The 21,858-nt window shown below is 42.8% G+C and overlaps 1 protein-coding gene across 5 annotated transcripts in view; it reads left to right on the top strand.

Annotated features, from left to right (window-relative positions):
- Positions 1 to 21,858, top strand: part of GRIP1 (glutamate receptor interacting protein 1) — a 335,998-nt gene that overhangs the window by 294,562 nt on the left and 19,578 nt on the right. For 3 of the 5 annotated variants that reach the window (XM_044941590.2, XM_044941592.2, XM_044941591.2), the window contains 3 exons: positions 9,643 to 9,799; positions 11,393 to 11,504; positions 16,086 to 16,319. In XM_044941590.2, coding sequence (XP_044797525.1) covers positions 9,643 to 9,799; positions 11,393 to 11,504; positions 16,086 to 16,319 — 503 coding nt within the window. Of the gene's footprint in view, positions 1 to 9,642; positions 9,800 to 11,389; positions 11,505 to 11,617; positions 11,663 to 16,085; positions 16,320 to 21,858 lie in introns of all 5 variants that reach the window. The other 2 variants (XM_025285057.3, XM_044941589.2) reach the window with 2 other exon arrangements.

Below are 21,858 nucleotides of genomic sequence, written 5' to 3'. Positions count from 1 at the left end.
TATTTCCTCGATCATCTTATTTTGAGCATCTTACCATTCTGTATTACTATCAGTGAGCTTTAGAGAAACTAAGACAATCAGTTCAGTTAGTTCAGTTGCTCAGTTGTGTCCGACTCTTTACGACCCCATGAATTGCAGCACGCCAGGCCTCCCTGTCCATCACCAACTCCTGGGGTTCACTCAAACTTACGTCCATCGAGTCGGTGATGCCATCCAGCCATCTCATCCTCTGTCATCCCCTTCTCCTCCTGCCCCCAATCCCTTCCAGCATCAGAGTCTTTTCCAATGAGTCTACTCTTCGCATGAGGTGGCCAAAGTACTGGAGTTTCAGCTTTAGCATCATTCCTTCCAAAGAACACCCAGGACTGATCTCCTTTAGAATGGACTGGTTGGATCTCCTTGCAGTCCAAGGGACTCTCAAGAGTCTTCTCCAACACCACAGTTCAAAAGCGTCAATTCTTCGGTGCTCAGCTTTCTTCACAGTCCAATTTTCACATCCATGCATGACCACTGGAAAAACCATAGCCTTGACTAGACGGACCTTTGTTGGCAAAGTAATGTTTTGAATATGCTATCTAGGTTGGTCATAACTTTCCTTCCAAGGAGTAAGCGTCTCTTAATTTCGTGGCTGCAATCACCATATACTGTGATTTTGGAGCCCCCAAAAATAAAAGTCTGACACTGTTGCCACTGTTTCCCCATCTATTTCCCATGAAGTGATGGGACCAGATGCCATGATCTTCATTTTCTGAATGTTGAGCTTTAAGCCAACTTTTTCACTCTCCTCTTTCACTTTCATCAAGAGGCTTTTGAGTTCCTCTTCACTTTCTGCCATAAGGGTGGTGTCATCTGCATATCTGAGGTTATTGAGATTTCTCCCAGCAATCTTGATTCCAGCTTGTGCTTCTTCCAGGCCAGCATTTCTCATGATGTACTCTGCATATAAGTTAAATAAGCCGGGTGACAATATACAGACTTGACGTACTCCTTTTCCTATTTGGAACCAGTCTGTTGTTCCATGTCCAGTTCTAACTGTTGCTTCCTGACCTGCATATAGGTTTCTCAAGAGGCAGGTCAGGTGGTCTGGTATTCCCATCTCTTTCCGAATTTTCCACAGTTTATTGTGATCCACACAGTCAAAGGCTTTGGCATAGTCAATAAGGCAGAAATAGATGTTTTTCTGGAACTCTCTTGCTTTTTCCATGATCCAGCGGATGTTGGCAATTTGATCTCTGGTTCCTCTGCCTTTTCTAAAACCAGCTTCAACATCTGGAAGTTCACGGTTCATGTATTGCTGAAGCCTGGCTTAGAGAATTTTGAGCATTACTTTACTAGCGTGTGAGATGAGTACAATTGTGCGGTAGTTTGAGCATTCTTTGGCATTGCCTTTCTTTGGGATTGGAATGAAAACTGACCTTTTCCAGTCCTGTGGCCACTGCTGAGTTTTCCAAATTTGCTGGCATATTGAGTGCAGCACTTTCACAGCATCATCTTTCAGGATTTGGAATAGCTCAACTGGAATTCCATCACCTCCACTAGCTTTGTTCGTAGTGATGCTTTCTAAGGCCCACTTGCCTTCACATTCCAGGATGTCTGGCTCTAGGCAGTGATCACACCATCTTGATTATCTTGATCATGAAGATCTTTTTTGTACAGTTCTTCTCTGTATTCTTGCCACCTCTTCTTAATATCTTCTGCTTCTGTTAGGTCCATACCATTTCTGTCCTTTATCGAGCCCATCTTTGCATGAAATGTTCCCTTGGTATCTCTAATATTCTTGAAGAGATCTCTAGTCTTTCCCATTCTGTTGTTGTCCTCTATTTCTTTGCATTGATCGCTGAGGAAGGCTTTCTTATCTCTCCTTGCTATTCTTTGGAACTCTGCATTCAAATGGATATATCTTTCCTTTTCTCCTTTGCTTTTCACTTCTCTTCTTTTCACAGCTATTTGTAAGACCTCCCCAGACAGTCATTTTGCTTTTTTGCATTTCTTTTCCATGGGGATGGTCTTGATCCCTGTCTCCTGTATGATGTCACAAACCTCCGTCCATAGTTCATCAGGGACTCTATCTATCAGATCTAGTCCCTTAAATCTATTTCTCACTTCCACTGTATAATCATAACAGATTTGATTTAGGTCATACCTGAATGGTCTGGTGGTTTTCCCTACTTTCTTTAAGTCTGAATTTGGCATAAGGAGTTCATGATCTGAGCCACAGTCAGCTCCTGGTCTTGTTTTTGGTGACTGTGTAGAGCTTCTCCATCTTTGGCTGCAAAGAATATAATCAATCTGATTTCGGTGTTGACCATCTGGTGATGTCCATGTGTAGAGTCTTCTCTTGTGTTGTTGGAAGAGGGTGTTTGCTATGACCAGAGCGTTCTCGTGGCAAAACTCTATTAGCCTTTGCCCTGCTTCATTGCATATTCCAAGGCCAAATCTGCCTGTTACTCCAGGTGTTTCTTGACTTCCTACTTTTGCATTCCAGTCCCCTATAATGAAAAGGACATCTTTTTTGGGTGTTATTTCTAAAAGGTCTTGTAGGTCTTCATAGAACCATTCAACTTCAGCTTCTTCAGTGTTACTGGTTGGGGCATAGACTTGGATTACTGTGATATTGAATGGTTTGCCTTGGGAATGAACAGAGATCATTCTGCCGTTTTTGAGATTGCATCCAAGTACTGCATTTCGGACTCTTTTGTTGACCATGATGGCTACTCCATTTCTTCTAAGGGATTCCTGCCCACAGTGGTAGCTATAATGGTCATCTGAGTTAAATTCACCCATTCCAGTCCATTTTAGTTCGCTGATTCCTAGAATGTCGACGTTCACTCTTGCCATCTCCTGTTTGACCACTTCCAATTTGCCTTGATTTATGAACCTAACATTCCAGGTTCCTATGCAATATTGCTCTTTACAGCATCGGACCTTGCTTCTATCACTAGTCACATCCACAACTGGGTATTGTTTTTGCTTTGGCTCCATCCCTTCATTCTTTCTGGAGTTATTTCTTCACTGATCTCCAGTAGCATATTGGGCACCGACCGACCTGGGGGGTTTCTCTTTCAGTATCCTATCAGTTTGCCTTTTCACACTGTTCATGGGGTTCTCAAGGCAAGAATACTGAAGTGGTTTGCCATTCCCTTCTCCAGTGAACCACATTCTGTCAGACCTCTCCACCATGACCTGCCCGTCTTGGGTGGCCCCACTCGGCATGGCTTAGTTTCATTGAGTTAGACAAGGCTGTGGTCCTAGTGTGATTAGATTGGCTAGTTTTCCGTGATTATGGTTTCAGTGTGTCTGCCCTCTGATGCCCTCTCGCAACACCTACCGTCTTACTTGGGTTTCTCTTACCTTGGACGTGGGGTATCTCTTCACAGCTGCTCCAGCAAAGCACAGCTGCTGCTCCTTACCTTGGACAAGGGGTATCTCCTCACCGCCACCCCTCCTGACCTTGAATGTGGAATATCTCCTCTCGGCCCTCCTGTGCCCACGCAGCCACTGCTCAAACAATGCCACTCTCTAAAAGCAAAGAAACAAAAAAAAAAAACCAAAAAACCTCTTTTGATGATTCCCTGTTTTAGATGATGCCAAAAATCCTTAGTTTAAAACACCAAGTTATTTTCATTCTAGTCCCCAACTGTTTTATGGATTTCATCTCCTGATAGTCCCTGGCAGTATCTTGTACTCTGCATCTTGAGTTTTTCACTCTTCTCTAAGCAAGCTTTGGATTTTAGTACCTTGACAGCACTAGATGTTTCAATGTTAAACAATCCCTGCCTTAATCAGTTCTAAATCTGTTGGGAAATAGAAACTGGAGTCAGCAGTGGATTAAAATATCAACTTTTTACTTTTTATTTTTTGGCAGACTCGGGAGTTGTTAGAAAAGCTGGATTGAATGTACAGCCAGACTCAGGATTCTTATTTCTCTATCCCACCCCAAGTCTGATGTTGGGACTTTAATAAGTGGGAAGTCAGATCTATGAGGGCTTCCCTGGTGACTCAGACAGTAAAGAATCTGCTTGCAATGCAGGAGACCTGGGTTCAATCCCTTGGTCGGGAAGATCCCCTTGAGACAGAAATGACGACCCACTCCTATATTCTTGCCTGGGAAATCCCATGGACAAGAGGGGTCACAAAGAGTTGGACACAACTGATTGACTAACACTTTCACTTTTCAGATATATGAAGCAAACTGTAACCCCAGCTTGTCGGTTGGATTTGACTTAGTTGAATAGAACTAAAAACCTTGATATCAGAGTAACTTAAATCACAAAGAAATAGGCATTTCAGAGCTAGTATATAACTCCACAGTGTCATGAAGGACCCATGCTCTTAAGTATTTCTTCTCTAATATGCCTAGCACTTGTTTTCCATCCTTGGGTTCACTCCATGGCCCAAGATAGTTGTTGGGGCAGCAGCTGTTTCTTCTACATTCCATCTACATTCCGGGCAGCAGAAAAGAGAGTTGTGAGGAGTCCTTCCGGAAGTTTCATTTACATGTCATTGGCCAGAACTTTTTACATAGTTCAGTTACACTTAACTTCAAGAGAGGCTAGGAAATAAGTCTTTCCCTGAGCACCGCCAAAATATGCACCCTCAAAACTGGTGAAAAGATGAAAAGAAGAGTGGATGTTTGATAGGCAACTAGTAGTCTGCCACAGCCATAGCTGCAGTCTTGGCCTCCTGCCACCTTTGAGCTCAGTGAGCCTCAGGAGTGGAACTCAGGCTGGCTTACCTCATGCTGCTACAGCAGTGGGAGAGAAGGAGTCCGAGGAGAGCCGGAAAGGGCCCGGGGTTACATTCCCAGGGCTCTTTTCCAGAGCTGGGCCAATTGGGTAAATCGATGCTCATCCTCTGGGGAGGAATAAGTACAGATGGTTAGAGGGACCAGAAGATCCCTGGACTACTGCTCACGCCTTGAGAGTGAAGCAGGCACCCTCTGGCGGACCATCAGGCTAGGCAGCGAGGTTTACTGTGAGGGCACCTCTTCAGTCCTCCTGCTCTGCTTCTCCTCCTGCTCAGCTTCCCCTGTGCTTCCACTGGTGAATGCCCACTTAGCCTCTTAAGTCCCAGCTCATATGTCGCGTTCCATTGGCCCCCTTCATGACCTGCTTTCTGATCCCCAGACAGATCTCTGTTCTTTTCTATTAGTGTGTTCAGATGGAAGGAGTAACACTTCTCACATGCTAATAGAACTCTCACTTCCTGTCTCTGCCTGTTTCTCTTCCTCTTTCTCCCAAAGCTGTACTCAACTGCATTTTTTTGAAGACAAGAACCTGGTTTTATTATCTTTGCATTTCAGCTCCTCCTGCAGTACCTGACAAGCCTTAGAGGTGCTGGTGCATGCATGCTGACTAAGTCACTCCAGTCATGTCCAACTCTTTGCATTCCCATGGACTGTAGCCCGCCAAGCTCCCCTGTCCATGGGATTCTCCAGGCAAGAATACTGGAGTGGGTTGCCATGTCTGCCTCCAGGGGATCTTCCTGACCCAGGGATCAAACCCACGTCTCTTATGTCTCCTGCGTTAGCAGGCGAGTTCTTTACCCCTACCGCTACCTGGGAAGCCCCTGGAACATTTACTAAGTCAGAAATGCTGATTTCCTTCTTTCCCTGTTTTATAATGAGACTGAGATCTTGACAAATTGAGTTGTTTAGTAAATAATAAAAGTAATGGACATTAAATGAGGTTTCATTAAAACCTCATTGTGTTCCAGGCATGTCCATGAGTGTTTATGTGTATTATTCTCCTCATTTTTCATATCAACCTGGTGAAGCATGTGTCACTATCCATGTTTTAAATGGAGGCGAATTGGCCAAGACTGCAGAGCAAGCAAGTGGAAAAGCTGGGATTTAAACCTGGGTTTTTCTTACTTCATTCTCTGTGCTAGCATAGCATGGACAAGACCAGGTCTTCTAAGTTTATACCTAAGCCCCAAATATTTGAATTGTATATCCCCTTTTCATGCCCTGCTTTGTTGTAACATGATAGTCCTTTAGATAATCAAAGAAGACTTGTCCAAAGACAAGTCTTCTTTGATATACACAGACATGCCTTTTTGTAGGGAGGGGCATTTTCCTAGTAATGATGCTTCATATCTGCTCAAGCCCATCCTTACAGTCTTGCTCAAATCACCAAGAACTACTTAACATCAATTGGAAGAAAAATCATAAAGTTAATCTGCTCAGTTTAAAACATGTTGGAATTTCCCTTGGGAATTGAATCGTCATATGGGTTAATGCTTGTCAGAAAAGGATGCCCCTGGGAGGACATCACCATTTAGCATGTTGCTGTTAGCAAATTTAAAGCCTTCAGGGGAAGTGAGGTGTGGACTTACTTCCCCTAACTCTTTTTAAGAGATGTCACATAATTGGGCATCAGTTTATTTGCTTCCCTGGTGGCTCAGAGGTTAAAGTGTCTGCCTCCAATGCGGGAGACCCGGGTTTGATCCCTGGGTCGGGAAGATCCCCTGGAGAAGGAAGTGGCAACCCACTCCAGTATTCTTGCCTGGAGAATCCCATGGACGGAGGAGCCTAGTAGGCTACAGTCCACGGGGTCGCAAAGAGTCGGACACGACTGAGCGACTTCACTTTCTTTCTTTCACTTATTTGCTTCAGAAGATGGATAGCCTGGCAGAGGGAGCCAGGTGAAATGTAGTGTTGCCCCATCACTCCTCTTTAAGAAGAGACTCAAGGGTTCCCGTAATTCAACACTTTGGACAGAAAACTGAACATTCATCATGCAAAACTTCTCCCCAAATGTCTAGCCACACTTGCAGTTACCCAGGAAAGAAAATGAGATATGGAACTGTAAATATTGCCTCTGTGCTGAGGACTTCTGATGCTTGGTTTCCTAAAACAGGAGATGCATCAGGTATTTCCATGATGCGGCTGTGGGCTTTCCTGTATGGTGGAGGTTAAATCCTCTTGATTAAAAAGCATTATCCTTGGACGTCCCGCTTTCTCTGGGCTCTAACTAATAGTAAGGATGGCATTATAGTACTAAACCAGTAGAGGGAAAGTGAAGGGGGGAGACGAAGCAAAGGAATGGCATGGAGATAGTCATCTTATGTTGTTGGGCCATTTAAATGAATGTGAAATTGTGGCTCTAGGCCTGTTTGCTAGATGATGTGTTTTAAGCACAGTAAGAAATAAGTATTATATTGCAACCTGGTAGACACATGTGGGCTTCCCAGGAGGCTCAGTGGTAAAGAATCCACCTGCCAGTGCAGGAAACACGGGAGACACGAGTTCAATCCCTGGGTCAGGAAGATCCCCTGGAGGAGGAAACGGCAACCCACTCCAGTATTCTTTTCTGGAAAATCCCATGGACAGAGGAGCCTGGCAGGCTACAGTCCATGGGGTCACAAAGAGTCAGACATGACTCAGTGACTGAACACAGAGCACACACACACGTAAGCAAACACGCCCGTAATGAGTCACAACCTGATGTGATGTCTGAAGTCACATATCGTGGTTACAGCAGACCCTACCTCACACTTAAAGGTTGTCATCCTAACTTTTCCCTCCCCAAATTAGGATACGTACAAAAAAAACGTGATTTCTAGTCTGTGGTAAATATGCTTTAAATATATTCTTGTCAAAATATGAAGTCACAGATTTAGCTCAAATTTGTGGGAAATTGTCTATTATATAACCTGATTGTCAAAACCATTCCTCACTTTCTCATCAAGCTAATCAGACTTAAGTCCCTTCAGAAAGGAAATCAGTCTTTGTTTTGCAGGTCAAATAAACATCAGAATGTGCGCACCTCCTTACCCTGACAACTGTCCTGAATTCTAATTCTGAGACGCAGGGAGATAGATGGATCAGTTCAATTCAGTTCAGTTCAGTTGCTCAGTCGTGTCCGACTCTTTGCAACCCCATGAATCGCAGCACGCCAGGCCTCCCTGTCCATCACCAACTCCCGGAGTTCACTCAAACTCACGTCCATCAAGTCAGTGATGCCATCCAGCCATCTCATCCTCTGTCGTCCCCTTCTCCTCCTGCCCCCAATCCCTCCCAGCATCAGAGTCTTTTCCGATGAGTCAACTCTTCGCCTGAGGTGGCCAAAGTACTGGAGTTTCAGCTTTAGCATCATTCCTTCCAAAGAAATCCCAGGGCTGATCTCCTTCAGAATGGACTGGTTGGATCTCCTTGCAGTCCAAGGGACTCTCAAGAGTCTTCTCCAACACCACAGTTCAAAGGCATCAATTCTTCGGCGCTCAGCCTTCTTCACAGTCCAACTTAGACGGATGAGAGGGGTTAAAAGCTTTGCACTGAGTTGGTGCCTGGTTGAAATAAGACTCCGCTCCAAGACCTTCCCTCAGGACCGAGCCTTTCCCTAATTATCTATCTCTCGACTGATGGCTGGGAGCTTTTATATCCCAGGGTCAAGCTTGTTCAAAGATTTGATATGGATGAGAAATATGCCTCTCATTTGTAAAGGGGCAGGAAAACAATTGTGAATTAGGAAGTGAGAAGGGAGCCTTGACTGATCTTAGACATCCCCCTTCTCCCCCCGGAGCTTTCTCAGTGAGGTCGTTTTAGGAAGACCTGCCTGTGGAATGGGAGGATCTGATTCTCCTAAAATTAGGACTGGAGCCCCCGGGAAGGTTTGCAAGTACCAACTGGGTCCTCAAATGAAAATAACTACCTACCTTCAAAGATAATTATGCAGAATCAATAAGGTGATACAAATGAAGGACTTTTAATCATTTTGTTTATTTATTTTTGGCTGTGCTGGATTTTCATTGCTGTGCAGGCTTTTCTCTAGTTATGGCAAAATAGGGGCTACACTCCAGCTGTGGTGCACAGGCTTCTCATTGTGGTAGCTGCTCTTGCTGCAGAGCACGGGCCCTAGGGCAAAGCACAATAGTTACGTAGCTGCTCTTGCTGCAGAGCACGGGCTCTAGGGCAAAGCACAATAGTTACAGCACATGAGATCAGTTGCACCATGGCATGTGGGATCTTCCCAGATCAGGGATCGAACCCATGTCTCCTGCATTGGCAGGCGGATTCTTTACCACTGAGCCACCAGGGAAGCCCCAAGTAAAGGACTTAATGAAGCTCTGGGTGCATAGTTAACGCCTGCTCTGGGTTTAGTATCATTGCTGTTGCTCTAGTTAATCAACCCCTCTACTAACAGTGCAGATGAAGTAATCCTCAGCCCCATGCCTAACATCTGTGGGCCCCAGCCAGTTTTTCTGTGCTCGGTCCATACCCTGCAACCAGCACCCCTTGGCGACTCCTTGGACCTAGGACCCACCTCTCGTGGCAGATTCCACTCCCAGAAAGACAGACTTGGGTAAGAAGCGCTCTTGCACCCTGCAGGTGGACTCAGGGTATCTGGGCAGGCAAGTCAGGGTTCTGACCTCCTGGAGCTTGCTCTAGAAAGGGCTGGATACAGGTTTTGATATATCCCCCCTCCTAACAGATTTCTCAGCTGGACAGGGGAGGGCAGGAACCCTGTATATAATCAATTGGGATTAGACATGAGTGTGTCTTTAATGTAAGAATTAAGTGTTGTCTTGATGGCCTTAATGATCCCAAATTCAGTTAAAGTCAGACCCCTTGAATAAACAAATGGAAACTACAGAAAAAAGACAAGTTACTAGATAACCAATGCCTTGTTTTCGTTGCAGGCACTGGCTTTCAGGCCTCAGGCTACAACTTCAACACCTATGACTGGAGAAGTCCCAAACCAAGAGGCAGCTTGTCCCCAGTCACTAAGCCTCGAAGCCAGACTTACCCAGATGTGGGACTAAGTAACGAAGAGTGGGACCGGTCCACCGTCAGTGGGTAAGGTTTTCACCAAGTGCTGCCCTGTCCCAACTGCTTCCGGGTCATTTGGGCCGGATGTGGACTTCTGTACTTCCTGTGGCACCTCCTGCTCACGTTGGAAGGGCTCATGAAGCCACTGTCACCATCCATGCTGGCCCCATGGCTGATTCAAAGACTTGAGCCTGCCCAGCAGGAATCTGGGCTCTACCACACACACGTTTCCCCAAATGAGAACAACAGTAGCACATGGGGAAAATCTACTTCTGTAAACCATGCCCTCACTCTGTGACTGGTTCCCTCTGCTTTCACTTAGAAGGTGGTTTCACACTGTGTGTGTGTGTGTGTGTGTGTGTGTGTGTGTGTGTGTGTGCATGTGTGTGTGTGTTTGTGTGTGTTAGTCGCTCAGTTGTATCCGACTCTTTGCGACCCCATGGACTGTAGCCTGCCAGGCTCTTCTGTCCATGGGATTCTCCAGGCAAGAATACTGGAGTGGGTTGCCATTTCCTTCTCCAGGGGATCTTCCCGACTAAGGGATCAAACTCAGATCTCAGGCATTGCACGTAGATTCTTTACCATCTGAGCCACCACAGAAGCCCAGCTTCACATAAAATTACACACAAAAAAAATTTTTTTTAACTGAGGATTCGATATTTTTAACTGAGACTCTATTTTAGCAGTGTGCTCCTTACCAAAATATTTTAAGGAAACTCATAAATCTGATAGCATTTAACTGATCTATACTGATGTACGGGGAAAACATGTTTTTCTCTCTCAAGGAACACTTTGATTTCTTCTTCCCTTCAGATAGGGTAGCTGAAAGATATCCCCACCAGTGCCATGTTGACGCAACTCACTCAGCGATATCCGTGAATTCAGTTAGTAAGACCATGGTCTTTCCAGTCTTTGAGACATTTTTAATTTCCTACAGTGTCTTTCTGTTAGAACTGGCCTGACTTGGAGGCCACAACTGAAAGAAAGCCAGATCCAAAATGAATCTCTATTTTGTGTGTGAGATGAAGGGGAGGGAGATTCTGGATCCAAATACATATATATATATATATATATAGGCTTCCCAGGTGGTGCTAAAGAACCCACCTGCCAATGCAGAAGACATAAGAGATGAGGGTTCAATCCCTGGGTCAGGAAGATCACCTGGAGGAGGGCATGGCCACCCACGCTGGTATTTGTGCCTAGAGAATCCCATGGACAGAGGAGCCTGGCAGTCTACAGCCCATGGGGTCGCAAAGAGTTGGACACAACTGAAGCAGTTTAGCACAGCATGACACACATGTGTGCGCGCACACACACATACACACACACACACACGTATGTATTTGGGCTTCCTAAATGGTGCAAAGAATCTGCCCGCAGGAGATTCAGGTTCAATTCCTGTGGTTGGGAAAATCCCCTAGAAAAGAAAATGGCAACCCACTCCAGTATTCTTGGCTGGAGAATCCCATGGACAGAGGAGCTTGGCAGGCTACAGTCCATAGGATTGCAAAGAGTTGGATATGACTGAGTGACTGAACACACACACACACATGTATATAAATGGATATATACATATATATTTGGTAAGTTCTTAACCAAGACTGTGCTTTTGGACAGCAGTTTCACAGGGGCTCCCGACAGTACCGAGGCCGAGCAAGAGGAGAACTTCTGGTCCCAAGCGCTGGAGGATCTGGAAACCTGTGGACAATCCGGGATTCTGAGAGAACTTGAGGTAGCCTCGGTCCTGCCACTTACTCTCATTGTTTCTACATTCATTTTTTTTGGTCCTTTTGAGTTGGCATTAGTCACACCAGTTCATTTAAAAGCTTTAACCCCTTTCCACAGGAGAAAGCTGACAGGCGTGTGTCTTTGAGAAACATGAATCTCTTGGTAGCTACCCTTTCTGTTTATATTTTTGCTTGTGAAGCTGCCTTCCCTGCCCCCTTGCCTTTCGGACAGTGATTTGATTTTATCCAATGCAGTTAAAAGTATTTCTTTCCCCCTTTCTGCCCCCACCCTGAGCTTACTGACCTGTGGCTTCTCTGCCATTGCTCCTTGCTAACCCTGACTGTCCCTGTTTGCCACCGGATCGCTCAGGCGAGCTCAGTCTCAGCAGTGGCGTCTCTCATTCTCTGATTTGCTTTAGAAAGGTTTATTTGGCATGTTTTCATTTGTACCTGGTAGAGACGTTAATTTGATTGTGAAGAGGAACATAAGAGGAAATTTGATTTTACTTCATTTTGCCCTTAAAGTAGATGACAATGCAGCTGGTTAAAAAAAGGCCAGTCTGTTGATCAGCAGCCAAAATATTACAGAGTACATTGCTGTTAATTGCAAATCCTGCTTCTGTGCTAACTTAGTGTGAATTCAAGGACTTGCAGAGAGATGGAGTATAATAGCAGAACTCCTGGTGAGTTCTTTAATCAAAGCCGTAAATTTGCTGACAGTATTCACACTTTGGTCTGGGAAGTCCTGGACTGTTTCCTTTTATGTTCTTTTAAATTTTCTGAGCTGTAAAAAAGAAAGTGGCAAAAGTCTCATTTTTATTTTGATGTCGTATGAGGTCCTCAAGTCACCATAAGGAATGTGAATGGCCTAACTGGGTGGAACTCTTGCAGTTCTAAAATGATGACTCATCTTTATATTATTTTGCTTCTCAGTTGCATGTGTGGATATTTTATGTGACTCCAATGTTTGTGAATCTGCAAAGAGAATTATAAAGAAAAATATTAGTTTGAATTTGTAAACATCATGGTATTACCTGGCATGAATTTCAACTTCAGAGCACAGTTAAAGGACCTGGAGATGGATACTCCTACAAAATGTAAATAAATTAAGATGTTAGCAACTGATTTGTTTTCATGCAACTTTCAAAAAATATAGAATGCTTAAGTATCAGGTAGCTTATTTAAACTTTTACCACTTCCTGTATGGAGAATGATCAGCATTGTACCAAATTGAATAAAGATCTCAGTTCACATTTTTTTAACATAGTACTGCTTTTAAAACCATGTTTTGGCTTATATGCCTTTTGCATTTTTCATTTTAAAATCTCATTTGAAGAACCCATTTTTCTTCTCATAGCTTCTTCTACATTAGGTATTAACAAAGTGAAGATGATGTAAAAAGTAATACAGTCAGGTTGTGTTTTCACCCAGAAATTGAGTTACCTGATGAAAACAACATCCTTCAGTATAGAATTTATGTTGCAACAGCCAATAGATTTTTTCTAACATCACTTCAGGCAGGTGTGGCCCTTGAAATTATATATCCAGGAAAAAAAAGAATGGGTTGAATTTAATAGTCAAAAAGAAATAAAATTTTCAACTAGAATGATTGACAAATCCATAAATTAGAGTCTTATTCACACTTTTAGCACAAGGAATATTCACTTATTAGTTTGAATGAACTCTGATCCCTTGATTTCAAGTGCTACTATGCCAAAAATATTATTGGAGCTAGGTTCCTGCATATGAAATTTATATCTAGCATTAAAAGTTAAAGCACACTATAAATGTAACAAATGTAGAAGATTAGCTAAGATAAAAAATGATTACAATTGAAATGAAAATGAAAATTATACTAGTCATTTTCCCCATTGCTAGCAATAATTTAGGTTCAGCTTTAGTGCTGAAAAATGTACAGTTTTAACAAGAGAGAGAAATTCAAACTAAGATTTTAGACAAGTTACTTTATCTCTTTTATCAGTTATTTCTTCTTTAAAATACAGGGATTATAATGACTAATGCTTATATGACACAACACAGAACATGGCACTTAATAAATGCTCAATAGAAATTATTTTTTTGCTACTTCTTTGAGTAATGAATACTGTCTTAACTATTTTTTCCTTAGTATAACATAAGAAGAAGGTTTAACTAAATGTCAAATAGGGAACTTTTGGACATACTCCTTCTAAGCTGTATGCACGTCGGTTATCTCACTGATGATTTTGAAAATGTATAAATTACAAATTGTGCAAAATGAAAATCGGTGGTACATACTCGTGAAGCAAAAACAAATCTTAAGAAACTTTAAATAATTACTTTTTTAAAAATTTTATATTTGTGTTTTAATTTTAATATTCCTGCAGGGATGTCACTAATTCAGTTGATATTCACTTTAAACAAAGCCATCAATTCATCCTTTGAAAATGTGATCTGAAGACCTTTTGATACTATGTCATTGCTTCCATCAGAACCATTTCTAGATCAGATTATGACTTCTGTTACGGCTAAGGCTTATCAAAGTAGAACAGTTGTCTCCCGCTGTAGTGATTATTTGATTTCCAATGTGCTTCCTGCCAGTCTAATGAAAAATGAGTATGAAAAATAAATGTTAACAAAGCAAATAACTAGTCTAAGTAGGTAAAAACAATAGGTGGATGCTCACCACAGCAAGAAAATAATCATCTAATGGTTTCAGGAACAGCAGATTAAACAAGGAATGATATATGTGAGTTAAGTACCATAAAATAAAAGGATGTCCCATGTTACCAACAAGCTAGTAATAAAAAGGTTTCAATTAAAGGAAATTTATCTGAAATAAACCATGATATGGATAATTCACACTGGATAAATAATAAGTTTGTTTTTTTTTTACTAAAAAAGCCAATTTTAAATGTTTCAACTTCATGCTCGACTGAGAATCAATATAGCCTAGTAGGCAAGATTAAAGGTTTTGGAGACATTGCTAGGGTTGCAATCCCAGACTCTTGGGCAAGTTGCTTCATTGATCCAGGCATCCCCTTCCTAAGTTAAATGAGGAGGTATAATAAGTATAATACTTTATCATATAGAGTTATTGTAAGTATTTAATGGTATTCTACATATACACACACATATATGGTACTTAGCACATATTAACACTCTAACTTCTTTTTTTCAAAATTATCATTAAGATAACTGATGTAGTCAAGATATTCGTAAGTTCACTTATTTTGTTTCTTTTCTACATACCTGTGTGCCAATACTTGGCTGTCATTTAGAAATCTTGTTAGTGGCATGTATATAGCTGAACACCAGGTGAAGCTTGGAATTATAAAATCCTAGTGAGGTAACAAATAAAAACTCTACTCACTTTGCAGTGTTCCCTCCTGAGCAGTAATTTTAGATGGTGCACTCGGCTCATTTACTACCTATGGGACCTTGGGTCAGTCTCTTTGTGCCTTAGATTCCTCTCCTATAAATTAGGAGGAATAACAGCACTTAACTCATAAAGTTGTTAAATGTCTGCATACATTCAAAGGACTCACATTACACTTCTGTTACATTTAGCATCAGTATCAATATAAACCACTAGATCATGTTGTAATGATCATTCATCATGATCATTCATCATTCCATATGGCATGTGGAGTTTTTTTCGGGCAGATTCGCTGATGCTTGTATACCATTATGTAACTGTTATATGGAAGAATACAGAGCTGGCTACAGGCATATTTGCAGAATTTTAGCATCCTCTAACCATGAGAAATGAACATTCCCAACATGATACTGGTTTCAAATGCTTTTTTTTTTTGTTCCACTTCTGAGACTCAGTCATTTTTGAGAGCTAATCTTGCCATTTGTTGTGTATTATACAGGGACAATATATTTGAAACTGAACACTTCTCAATTCACTGGTAAAATTCAAGTCCCTTTGCTTTTGAGCAAAGGGTTGATTCCAGTAGCACGTCTCTTTGAGGATCTTACACATGGGTCATTTCTAAGAAACAATGACCTATACCAAGTAATGTGGAGACCTAACTCATCTACTGACTTCTCGGGGTGGCCACGTGGCCAAAGGGAAGACAGTACACCAAAGCTAGGCAGGCAACATTGAGTAGGAGCCCTCGCTTTTGTATCAGTAGCCTCATTTCAGCCTGTTGTTACCTACGGGTGGGGCTGGAGGTGCTGCCTGATCTCCAATAAGAAGTTCTTAGTTCATTTCTGTAAGATATATTGAAGGTTGCCTGATAAGTCCCATCTTTAGAGCCCACTCAGTGGAAAGTTTCTGCTTAAAAATGTAGTTTGCAGTAAGCAGATGTTAGAGCTCTTCAGCGTGCCTCCAAACTGCCAGGGGTGGTATTTGCTTAAATAAACTCAATGGCTTAAGTACTTAAATTGGATTTGTTATGTGCATTGTAAATGTCTCTTGTGAAGCATTTTCCCAGACTTTCATGGTGCAGTCAGTACCTCCATTCTCCAGCCTTTGGCTATGTCCTGAAGAGACTGTATTTTGACTGAGCAGGAGAAATGTGCTTCATGTTGAGCAGCCAAACCTTCCTCTTACTCGATGGCTTAATTGTTTCTGAAAATTGTCACTGCCGCAGGCAACGATCATGTCGGGGAGCACGATGAGTTTGAATCACGAGGCCCCTTCATCTCGCAGTCAGCTGGGGCGACAGGCCAGCTTCCAGGAACGGAGCAGCTCCCGGCCACACTATAGCCAGACCACTCGCAGCAACACTCTGCCCTCAGATGTGGGCAGGAAATCTGTCACCCTGAGAAAAATGAAGCAGGAAATAAAGGAGATCATGTCCCCAACTCCTGTGGAGCTGCACAAGGTCAGGAAACTCTCTTCTCTTCCCTTGGGGGTCATGTTTCATAGCCATTCTGCTCAGCATTGAGTGCCCTGATTTGAGCATGATCATGACACTCCACTGTGGGCTCAGCCAAGGAAAGAAGCCAGAGCTTAAGGGCAGATCATCAGAGACCGATGGTTCTCAAAACATGATCTTTGAGAGGTGATCTCATAAATCAGAGAACATTGGCTTTCAAGTAGTGAATTGATCACAGATGTATTTATGGCCAAAATCTTCCTGCAGAAGCTTGAGGTTCTAGTGTCAAGTGGAGCTTCAATGAGTTGATCTGTTATTTCAACTTGATTGGAAGGGGAAAAGATTTTCTAAATGCTGTACACTCCTAGCTACACTGAAAAGGGGTTTCCAGGGTGATGTTAGAAGGATTAATCATCAATTACAGATTTCTCAGTAGATGGTTATGTTATTCACGGAGTGTAAACTTCTCTTGAGATATAATTTAGATGTCCTTGGTCTAGACAAGATAAGGCCTGGTTATGTTTCATCTCTGCTAAGGCGGTTGCCTCACTTTGCTTCATGGATGAAAACTCAAAGTTGCAAACAAAGCTGAGTTCAAGTTGCTGGCAGAATTTAAACAAGGCAGGTGTAGGTGACAGTATCTGTGGAGCCCAGGGCCAACGAAATCAATGGAAGGGAGGTTTCTCTGGTTTTTTTTGTAGAACTCGCTTTTTGTTGCAGTTAATACATAAGGAGGTATAGTTAGTAACTGTCTCACTCCATTCTTCTTACAAAGAAGATCTGTAGTTAGTAATCTGTTAACTAGACATAAGTTATTTGTCTTACCCAGAAGAGCAAATAAATGTCAGGTTAAGAAGGGGTAACAGGCCAACTACTCTCCTTTTCCTCTAAAGACTTTAGTCTCCCTCAGTTCAGTTCAGTCGCTCAGTCGTGTCCAACTCTTTGCGACCCCATGAATTGCAGCACGCCAGGCCTCCCTGTCCACCACCGACTCATCTCCTTACCCACCTATTAACAGTAGCTATTTTGCTGCTGACAAAGGCTATGGTGAAAGAAAGGATTGTGTGGGAGGTTGGATTCTGAATTCGTGTTCCAATCCTGGGTTCATTCTTTCTTTACTCATTGATTCATTCATTCAGTACATAGATTGTGCATTTATTTACTTAAAGAATGTATTGTAAATCTCCAAGGAGCACATTGTCTACTGGGAAGACAGTCCAGAAAACAGTGGGAAGATAATGGGATTAGCACAACGACAGACACAAGACTAGGCTGTCTTTGGAGATGGGGGCACCCTAACCCACTAAGGGCTTCCCTGGTGGCTCAGACAGTACAGAATCTGCCTGCAGTGCAAGAGACCCAGATTTGATTCCTGGGTTGGGAAGATCCCCTGAAGAAGGAAATGGCAGCCCACTCCAGTAGCCTTGCCTGGAGAATTCCACAGACGGGGGAACCGTATGGGTTACAGTCCTTGGGGTCTCAGAGTCAGACACAACTGAGTGACTGACACTAACCCACTACAGAGGAATGAGAAATGCTTCCTAGATGTAGGTGTTGACTCTGCAGGAAGGTGGAGGATGGGAAAGCATTCCAAAGCACAGAAAGAAACATATGCAGAAGGATGTCAAAGATTGCAGTGTACTGAGACAGTGCAAATACGCCAGCATGACTAGAGCCTTGTGCATTAAGAGACATTACAGACTTTACAGAAAAGTCAAGACATCTCTGATATTTTAGGGTGGGGACCCAGCTTTAGCCTATTGCCACAAGTTAGTTTATCCAGTTACCCTGAATTGATGTGTCTGTCTGGTAAACATCAGGCTTCACCACCTGTCACATATCCGAATTGGCTAATTGACAAACACCATTAGGAGGCTGTAAGGACTCCCTTGGTGATTAAATTGCAGATGCTGCATAGTCACTTCTAATTCTGCTGCACCGTGAGGAGGGCTGGCCCCTCCTGATTCCCTCAGTTATTTACGAACACTGCCTTCCCGTCTTCTCTAAAAGTCTGCTGCCCAGGAAAACAAGTGTTCTGGGTAACTCACCTTCCTTCAACACCAAAGGGAAAGGGTAACAATGAGTGCCTGCTATGCGCTGTATTTTTTTCTCTTTTTTAGCCCCTCACACAATAGCATGTCTTAGCATTTATTTTCCCCATCTACAGGATAGGGAAGGGCTTCCTAGGTGGCTCAGTGGTAAAGAACCCTCCTGCCAATGAAGAAGATTCAATCCGTGGGTCAGGAAGATCCCCTGGAGGAGGAAATGTACCAACCCACTCTAGAATTCTTGCCTGGAGAATCCCCATGAATAAAGGGCCCTGGCAGGCTACAGTCGATGGGGCTGCAAAAGAGTCAGACATGGCTGAGTGATTAAACAACAGGATAGAGAAATAGCAAGTGTAGAAGAGAGCCGTTTTTCCTTCTGGAGTGAAGCAGTCTCTTCAAAGGAAGATTCCTTGGTAGCCCAGCAATGCAAAAGGCTTGTCTCCCCATCCCTCCTATACTGAAAGCAGTCAGCAAAGATCATGACAGTAAATTGGCTATGCAAGTTGTTATAGCTGACGTTTTAAAAAGTGTGCTGAAAATAGATCTCTCTTTAAAGGCGTCATGCACTTAGCACCATGAGTGGCAGTGGATGGACTGGTTGGAACATTGTGTGGCAATGTGTGAACTGAGAGACCACAGATCACAGACTATGCTAGAACCACTTGACCTAGCAAATGGGTTGCTTCTTTTTTCCTTCAGTTTACTCATTTCCCTCTATAGTGGCACTAAGTGCATTTCCCATGTGGCTTCACTCTTCTTCCAAATTGGTGCCAAACAAAATAAGGTGCTCAGAAGTAGATGGTGTCCTGGGCATTATAAGACACCCAAAATGAGCTTGTGATGTGAAAATGTGGCAGAGGAGCCTGCAGCCTGACGGTATGGAATTGTGGGAGTGGTGGGTGCTCACATCTCAGGCAGCTTTGTGGGTGTGAATTCAGTGACCCTGATAGTCCATTCATATGTTTGCTGCTAAACCCACACTCCAGTTTCGAAACACTTAAAGGGAGAAATGGTGATTAGAAGAGTCACTTTACTCAGAGCAGAGACTGGTAATTGTATTTGTGTCTTGATTGCGGGCACCCTTTGAACGAAGATTACCTGACACCATGAAAAAGCAAGTGCTTTGTTGATTGAATTGAATTATCTTCCCATTGGGGTGCTTGGACTGTAGCCCGCCAGGCTCATCTGTCCATGGGATTTCCCCAGGCAAGAATACTGGAGTCCATTGCCATTTCCTTCTCCAGGGGATCTTCCCGACCCAGGAATCGAACCTGCATCTCCTACATTGACAGGCAGAGTCTTTACCTCTGAGCCACCAGGGAAGCCCAGGGTTCTATTAGCCTGAACTAAACCTTCATAGAAGTAGGAAAAGGTACTCTTTGGGGGGTGGTATGGAGATGGGGCCAGAGAAAGAGAAAAACATCCCTTCCTCAAGTTGAAAATAACCCGAAGTCAGACTGCATGCATGGCTTGCCGAGCGGAATGAAGGCTGATTCTCATTGAGCCCCTTGGGTGGACTTTTCTCCACTGACTTAGTAGAGAAATTTCTAAGGGGCTGCAGAGACCAGAGTAAAGAAGCTGGGTAGGGTCAATAGCACCCCATTCTGAAAACACGTGGTGTTATTTTCCAGTTGCCATCTTTCTCGGGGCTGTGTGCCTCTTGGTGAAAGCCGTCTCCATGAGAACAAGTTGTGGATCTGTCTGTCCAAGCCAGTACCTTCAAACTCTTACTGTCACTAGAAGCTGCATCAAGAGGATAGGAATGAATGGGCCAGTATCCATCCCCATTCCTGGGGAGAACAGGAAAGCACAAAAGCCACACCATCTCCTGATGATGGGTTACTAGCATCATCCTCATACAAAAAGAATAAAGTGTGGGCTTAATCTTCCAATTTCTTGAGTTTCAACAGACTCTTTATCATCTGCCCCTCATTTTCCACCCAGTCCTCCTTGCCAATCCCTTGTCTTCCTTCAGACCTTCCGAAAATGCTGAGCTCAGGTGAGAGGCTACATTTTTTTTTTTAATTTCACACCATCTACTGTGTCCAAGGGTCTGCCATCTCCTAACAAGTCTTCTGTCCTTCATTCCTGAACCCCAAAGACTAGTTATCCTTCCTGACACTTGAGAATAAACACAGAACACAGCCTCACTTCCCCTTTCGGCCCTGTGGTTGGAGCAGGACGTTGGAGCCGGAGTGATGATTTGGTACTTAGACTTCGGGGAGGGACAGTGAGGGCGTCACAGGGAAGTGATGCTTGTGTCTCAGACTTTTTTGGCTGAGACGTTATCCAAAATACATCTTACCTCACAACTCAGTACACACATACACTCACACTTATATATTGGGTTGGCCAAAAAGTTCATTTGGGTTTTTATGTAAGATCTTATGTAAAAATTCAACAAACTTTTTGGCCACCCTAATAGGTATTGAATAAATGAATCCAAAAATTGACTTGTTTTGTTTCTTTTCAAATGCTGTCATATTAAGCTGATTTCAAGACTTACTAATGGGTAGCAACTACAAGTTTAGAGACTATAGCCTTAGAGAATAATTTGGCATGTGAACCTCTGATGACATTTACCATCATCACATGGGGTACCTGTTAAAATGTGGGTTCCTAAGCCCAACCCAGACTTACCTGGTCAGCATTTTCTGGGAGTTGAGGCAAAAAAACAACATTTTAACAACCCCTTAGTGGATTCTTTTGCACCGGAAGATTGGCAATCACTCCTGTAGGTTTTGCTAGCAGGAGGTGGTTATTTTGTGTCAGGAAGATCGAAGGCAACAGCTGAGTGGCTGAGCAAAGAGGAAATGAGTTTGCATTGTTAACCCTGGAGCTTCTAAATTTTATCTTTAAAATTAATTCTGCTTTGTATCACTGTTTTAGCTTATCATAGATTTTTTTTCTCTTTGCAGATAAGGAGCTTGTGATCTTAGCTGCATTTCATTGATAACCCCTCTTTTCCTTCTGAAGCTTAAATATTCTTTAGTGTCTGCTTAATATATTTCTGAGATAAATTCTAGCTTCACTTCTCTTTGCATATTTTAAGGCAAAAATCTTTTTTCTGTAGATTCACATTCAGAGCATTTGGACTTAAAAAAAATCATTTCCTTTTGTCCTGTCGTTTGTGTTTTTCAATCAGATTGTATTCCTTTATTGTATGCAGCTGTTTTGTTTTTTACAGAAAGTTTTTTAAAATTATTTTCCAGAATCTTCTGCTATTTATAGCTGCGGATAGCTCGACTCTTGAACATTTGAGTCACTCACAAGGAACCCCTTTATTCTTATAGCTACATTTGCTGCCATCAGCTTTTCTCTCAGCCAAGTTCACTTTGCCATTTCAACATATTGGAGTGTTTTGAGAGTGTACTTTTGTTCTTCTTTATATGATAAAGTTGTTTTACTTCTTGGAAGTAGTGTCATTTTGGGTGTTTAGTGCCCACGTCTTTTTCAATATTCTCAAGTCAGGCTGAACCCTAGGAGGAAATATGAAA

The sequence above is a fragment of the Bubalus bubalis genome, chromosome 4 (assembly GCF_019923935.1).
Source record: "Bubalus bubalis isolate 160015118507 breed Murrah chromosome 4, NDDB_SH_1, whole genome shotgun sequence".
Lineage (NCBI taxonomy): Eukaryota > Metazoa > Chordata > Mammalia > Artiodactyla > Bovidae > Bubalus > Bubalus bubalis.
This window is presented reverse-complemented; position numbering and strand designations above follow the sequence as displayed.